Source organism: Zonotrichia leucophrys, chromosome 19 (assembly GCF_028769735.1).
Source record: "Zonotrichia leucophrys gambelii isolate GWCS_2022_RI chromosome 19, RI_Zleu_2.0, whole genome shotgun sequence".
Taxonomy (NCBI): Eukaryota; Metazoa; Chordata; class Aves; order Passeriformes; family Passerellidae; genus Zonotrichia; species Zonotrichia leucophrys.
In genome coordinates this window covers 447,365-454,093 of record NC_088188.1, presented here as the reverse complement: position 1 = coordinate 454,093, position 6,729 = coordinate 447,365, and the positions used below count along the sequence as shown (strand labels likewise).

Sequence of the window (6,729 nt, the reverse complement as noted above, 5' to 3'; positions counted from 1 at the left end):
GAACAGTTTGGGCTGGAATGGACTTAAATATCCTCTGGTTCCACCCATGCCATGGGCAGGGACACCTTCCCCTATCCTCCACTATCCCAAGTTGCTCCATGCCCCAACCTGGTCTTCGACATTTCCAGAGATGAGGTGGCCATAGCTTCTCTGTGGGTTTGTGCTGTCCAATACATCCTGCTCTTCCCCACTAAAGATTTTCTTGCAATTCCTCGGGGTTTCTATTCCCAGAGCCCCCTGAGGGGGCTCTCCAAGCCCTGCCAGCCCCGCAGCCCTGCACACAGACAGCTTTGCTGGTGTGCTTGCCCTGTTGCCGTCCAGCCCTCCCTGAGCTCTTGCAGTGCAGTTGCTAAACCAGCTTCCCACGGTGAGTGCAGAGAGCACAGTCTGGCTGTGCCTCACTCCCAAACTTCATTCCAGCTTTGCACCACCCACACACAGCTGATGGAGGGAGTCTCACCTCTACTCTACATCACCAGCTGCTTGTGACTCATTCACTGCTCTGCTCAACACGCTCTGGGCTGGAAGGATGGAGCTTTTCTTCCTTCACTACCCCTTTACCTGTCTACTCATTGCCTTTCTAGTCCTCTACCAGGTGAAACCTGCATTCAGATTCTTCTGCAAGATGACCTTCTATAAGTTGTGGCTCTTCACCATAAGCATTGGAGTTGCCATCCTCAGTATTCCTCGTGGACGTAACGTGGAAAACATGATGTAAGTCATCTGTGGCTCCTTTCTGCCCTGAGCATGGATAGAGTCCACTCTGTCCCGTGCTTTGATTTGGAGGGTCCTGGGGGTGTGCTGTGGAGGGGAGGGATCAGTTTTATAATGTTTTGGGGAGATGAGAGACTCTGTAATTCAGAGAAGGGGTGTGGGTTTTAATAGTGGTTTGGGGTTGATAAAAATAATAACAAATTAGGGAAAGAAAGGATGTAAAAGGTGACATAGATTTGCCAAAGCAGGTAATGCCAACAACCTGGATGGAATACATATTGCTGTTTTTACTAGAGCTCTCTCATCTGGTCTTTGGAGCTGTATTTCCCTCTTCCCCATGGCTAAGCACTCTATTACTAACTTGTGTTGCGAAAGCCACTCCAGGGGCTCTTCCCATTTTCTACTCTGGGCCATTGCACACCTGAGACATCACCACGGTGCAGTGCTGGCCCCTGCATGGGCACTGGTGTTCCCATCAGCTCAGTGACAGCCTGGTGTCCCAGGTGTGGCGGTCCCCCAGCCCATCCCATAGCTGCCCATCTTATCTCTCCAGATTCTATTCAGACTCTCTAAGATATGCTCTCACCTGGAGGCTGCATGAGCAGGAGTGATCAGTGGTGGCAATCAGGAATCTGGGCTGAGTGAGGATAAAAAGATTACTCTGCTACATGGTGCTTGAACCCTCCTGAAGTGCTGCAGAAGCAGGACTTACTATTCCATTTATGCTTCAGAGGGAATTCATATCTCCAAACTGAGCATCAGCCTTTTGCTTTGAGAAATTTTGTTCACCTCTTAACTTTGGTGCCTGATTTTTTTTTATATTATTTTAGCAATATCTCTTCAAATAAGACTCCCAGCATTGTAGCCTAATGTCACCTAAAAGCAAATCCCTCTCTTTCCACAGCCAGCAAGGTTAGGCACATGTTTACTGCAGCCCTATTCCCAAACCAGCAAGGTGGGGAGGAAAGCAGAGTACAAAGGTGTGCTGTGAATCTGGGTATTATCTAATATTTGGTTGATCTGTGGAACTTCTGAAGCTGTAGTTGCTGGGTCACTTGTGGGTCATATGGCTTGAGGGAAACCTGCAAGGTGTATTTGTCTTCTGTAATTCAATAATTAGCTTCAGAGGGACACTAATTTTTCTCCAAGTCATGGTCAAAGCCATGTCAGTGGGAAACCACCAGAAGCAGAGTGTGAGGTGGGCTGGCTTGGATGCGAAGTTTCAACATCTCTTTGGCTAATTTCCACTCCTCTTTTCCAGGTTTTTGCGCACATTGACCATGCCACTCAAATACATCTTTGGCATTCAGATAGTGGTGAAGGGCAAGGAGAACCTCAGGACAAAGAAACCTTTTGTCCTGGTGCTGAATCACCAGACCTCCCTTGACATCCTGGGTATGTGGTGATCCTGCCTTCTGCTCCAGGCAGGCAGAAGGGCAGGAGTGGCTGCTACAGAGCCCTTCACCAGCCAGCCCCAAGCCAGGGCTGGTCTCCAGGGTATCAGAGGCATTTTCAAGCTACATCAGCTTCACCCTCTCCAAGGGAATGGGGACAAGGCTCTTAGCTGACCACAGCCCTCTCATAGCTGCTCTTCTTCAGTGCCAGTCCTGAGTGGATGGTCGGGAGCACCCCAAAATTCCCCAGGGATTCTATGAAGCTTCAGGCATGGCACCCCCTAGAGCAGAGGGCTGTTGCCCAGAATCTAGAGGGGTCCTGAGTGCAAATGATGATTTGTTCTGCTCTGGCTGTCCCTTTGCAGTGATGATGGAGATATTGCCCAGGCGCTGTGTGCCCATTGCAAAGAAGGAGATCCTGTACATGGGCACGTTCGGCCTGGCCTGCTGGCTCTCAGGGGTCATCTTCATTGACCGCAAGAGGAGGGAAGAGTCCATTGGCACCCTGACAGAGGTGGCACACTCCCTGCACAAGGACAATGTGAGTGGGGAGGAGTCCAGTGAGGAGCCACTGGAAAACAGGAATCTGAATGTGGGTGGAAAGAGATCTTTGTCTCTGGGCTGGGCACTGAGCAGAACAGAGTGAGAGCAAAAGTGTGTTCTGTGCCCATTAATGGAAGCCAGGGCTACAGAGATGAGCCCCAGGGCACCATCCCTCTGCAGTGGCTTAGAATTGTACCTGGAGGTCCTTCTGCCCTAATGCCTTCTCCTTCCTGCAGTTGCGTGTCTTGATCTTCCCTGAAGGAACTCGCAACCATGGTGGCTCCATGTTGCCCTTCAAACGTGGGGCCTTCCAGCTGGCTGTGAAAGCCCAGGTGAGACCCACCTTCCTTCTGCCCCTGGAGTGTGATTTGCCTCCTGTGATCCACCAGCAAACCAGGGTACTGGTCCCTGGCTTCCCTATGGATTGTGCACATATCCAGGAGCCCTCGGGGTTTGCAGGTGGCACAGGAGGGGTCTGTTTCAGAAACAGAGAGACAAGTGAAAAACCTTTGTTACAGCTTGGGATAAAAGTGGAGGGACCTTGACAAGAGCCCTGGACCTCCACAGGGAAGTTTCTGCTGAGCTGGCCTCTGTAGATAGAAATTTGACAATCCACTGTTGTTGGCCTAAATACAGAGATGAAAATACAAAATCCAAGGATATGGGGTGATACAGTTAAATTATCTAAATATTCAAATAATCCTCTGAGTGTCTGCTGTGACACTGATGGTGATAATTATCAACAAGGTGCAGAATTGCCCTGAAAACATTAGTTGAATTTTGGAGAAAGGACAAGGAGATGTGCGTATTCATTGTAGACTGCCTCCCCTCCAGGTCCCCATTATTCCTGTAGTGTTGTCGTCCTACAACAACTTCTACAACCAGAAGGAGAAGAAATTTACACCAGGTGAGGATGACCTGGGGCTAAGAATGGAGTGGTGATGTAAGCTCAGTCCTTGGAGCCATGACTGGGGTGGCCAGAGGGCCACATTTAATATGGAGATGGCACCCAGAAAACAGCAGTTTCTGTCTTCTTGGGGTGAAATGGGACATTTCAGGCATCACTTTTTCCTCTCCCCATGGATTTCTCACTGCTTGTCCAATACCTGTCCAAGAGAACTTGGAGAAGCAGCACAGCCATGCCCCTGACCCCCACCCCGACTGCCCTTGGGTCTGCAGGTGCATGGAGAGCTAGGAAACATTTATGGTAGCAAAAACTTCAACTGGCCACTGATAAAATTTTAGGGGAAAAAATAACACAGGTCTTGGACTTCAGAAGGAAAATGTAGAAAAAAATGGTACAAATACCAACAGAGAAAAGCAACCCATCATGTTCCTTCTCTCCCTTAGCTGCCACCCACCTTAAAATGGACTTCTGCCATTTGCCACTCTTTCCCAGGCCACCCTGGTGTTCCATAAGGAGAGGATCTACATCTGAAATTCTCATTCCTCCCATTGTTGTGCCTGGGTGTAGTCATTCCCTTGTAGGCAGACACCTGGAAAGAGAGAGTGGTGCAAATTATAAATATGGAATTGCGTTTCTGGTCATCTTTCACCTGCTGGCTTTATCCTCTCCCTGTTCACACACAAAAGTCTTTTTGATCTGGAAGTGTTCCCCCATTTGAGGGTCACTAGGACCATGACCAGGGATTCTGCCAGACTGTTCCTTTTCCTTCACATCCATGGTCTGGGAAATCAGAGGATAACTTCGTGGGGAGTGATCTTGGAAGAAGCTGAACATTTTGCTTTAAGCAAGGCCAGGTCTAAAGACAGGTGAGTTAGCTTTGTGACCAGTCCAGAAAATGTTGTATTAACTCCAAGGATGGAGATTCCAAGAATTCCCTGAGCTATTTAAGAAAGACTTTCTGCAGTCACATGTATATTTGCCTCTATACAACTTCAGTCACCCTGGGAATTCATGGTTAGCTAATTCCATGCTCAGCAGATCTCTGAGCCGTTTTCCAAATGGCTGTTAAACAGTCAGGACCTGAACTGCTGAAGAAAGAATCCTTGTACTTTTCCACTTCCCCCATCTGGAAGTTTTGCCAGAGCTGATTCTGAAGATGGTGGTCAAGATTCCTGCAAGCCGAGCAGCTCCCCGTGTCGGCAGTGCTCTGGCTGCACTGAAAGTCTGGCTCTGTGCCTGTGTTGGACACTGTCATTCATGGAACGTGTCTGGTGCTTGCTGGCAGTCTGTTCCCAATAGACCTGAATTTGCAGCACAGCCTTGTCATCACTCTGATCTTTTAGTAGGAGCAAGTGAAGTGACATACCAGCCTGGCTTTGGGTGTAAGGTGTGCAGGCAGGTAACACAGAATCATGGAATCACAAAAGGGTTTAGGTTGGAAGGGACTTGAAGCTCACTTCATTCCACACCTTACCATCTTCCACTAGACCAGATTGCTCCAAGCCCCATCCAACATGACAAACTGTTTTCTTTTGTGAAGTTCTCTACGCTTGTTTTGCCTCCTTCCCACAGTTCTGCTGACAGGACTGCTGGATCTCTTTCCAGGCACACGTGTTAGCCATGCAAAAACATTCTAAAACATCATAGGCTCTCCCCAGATCCCCAGTTTCCTGTCTGTGCAGGCACTGTCTTGTCTCCACTGGCCCAAAATGGGAACTCTTGGTGCCAGAACAGAAGAGCATGATGGCAGCTCCCCAGTATGTTCCAGTTTACACCAGTCCATTGCTTAGGTGCTTCCCCAGAGAAATCTAACATGCCACGGAATCCTGGCCACAATTTCTCTCATCCCAAAGTGTGTTTCTAGAAGGAGGGACCATGCAAGATTTGGTATACATAGAGCACAGCCAGTTTGGATGTGTTGTATTAAACATCTTCTCTTTGCCCATGATCTAGACAGATCCTGTGACCTTACCACTGTGAAAACCTATCCTATATGAAACCCATCCTATATTGCATTGTGTTGGAGGAGAGATTCACCTCTTTCCATATTTATGATTCATATGCTCTCAGTGGATGGGAAAAGCCCAGGTTGGGTTTTTGCTGTGTACATTTGGGATGTGACTGGGCTCCCACACCACTGGGGTGGGAATGAGAGCATTTCCTTGGTTGGCACCAACCTCCTGCTGTACTGCCTCTGGCTCTTCCATACCACTCATGGGGGGTTTTTTTCTCCATCTCATGTTCTTCCAGGCAAGATGATCATCCAGATCCTGCCCGAAGTGGAGACTCTGGGCCTGGGCCCAGACGATGTTCCCAAGCTGACGGAGCAGGTCCGTGACTCCATGCTCTCTGCCTACCAGGGCATATCGGGAATGACCAATGGAGCTTCCCATTAGCAATCCCATCTTCCAGCTCCAGCTGTGTGTGCCGCAGTGGAGGGGAGGCCATGACAACCACAGGAAGGTCTGGCAGCAGAGACAATTGTGGATTGCAACACTGAAAAACCAGAGACAGGTAAAGAAGAGCCTTCTTCATCAAGAAGAGAAGCTTCCAACGGGGATGTTCTTAGTTCCTCCTAGAGAACACCACTCTCGCTGCCACCCAGCGAGACAGACACACAATGGACAGCTGGACATTTCTGTGTAATCATATTGCTGAGAATGTCCCACCAGCTGGACCCCAGGCAGAGCTGGGCCCTTCCTGTCATCACTGCTGCCTGCTTATAACCACCTTTCCCTGTTCAGATCCAACAAGGTGGAGGCACTGATCCCAAGCCTGTGACCATGCTGCCTGGGAAGTGGCTGTTCTGGGGTATGAGGGTTGCCCACATTGCCCTGGAATACACTCAGGAGATGGTGCTGTTTTCTTCCTCTTCCATGGGGAGGATTTGAGAGGTACCTCTGCCATGAGAGACAGGAACCAAGGCAGCTTTGGGAGAGGGGAATTAAAGACCTTACATGTGTCTACAGGGCTTGGTGGTTTCTTTGGCATATTTAGCTTTCCTTTTAAGCTGTGGAAGATTTTGCTTTCAGGGCTGAGCACATCTTCAAAGTGCAAGAGGGACATGCCTGGGGGCTCAGAAACCAGAGGCAAATTGCAGGAGTATGCTGCCTAATATCCTTGCTATACCCAGATGGAACTGTTCAAAAAACTGTTCCCTGGAAGTGTTCA

The 6,729-nt window shown here is 49.1% G+C and overlaps 1 protein-coding gene across 1 annotated transcript; it reads left to right on the top strand.

Annotated features, from left to right (window-relative positions):
* The first annotated feature begins 498 nt into the window (after positions 1-498).
* On the top strand, positions 499-6,524 carry LOC135455807 (1-acyl-sn-glycerol-3-phosphate acyltransferase alpha-like). The gene is made up of 6 exons (XM_064729286.1): positions 499-714; positions 1,976-2,109; positions 2,474-2,649; positions 2,888-2,983; positions 3,486-3,558; positions 5,809-6,524. The coding sequence occupies exons 1-6, from the start codon at positions 530-532 to the stop codon at positions 5,952-5,954; spliced, it is 810 nt and encodes a 269-aa protein (XP_064585356.1). The 5' UTR covers positions 499-529; the 3' UTR covers positions 5,955-6,524.
* The last annotated feature ends 205 nt before the right edge of the window (positions 6,525-6,729 follow it).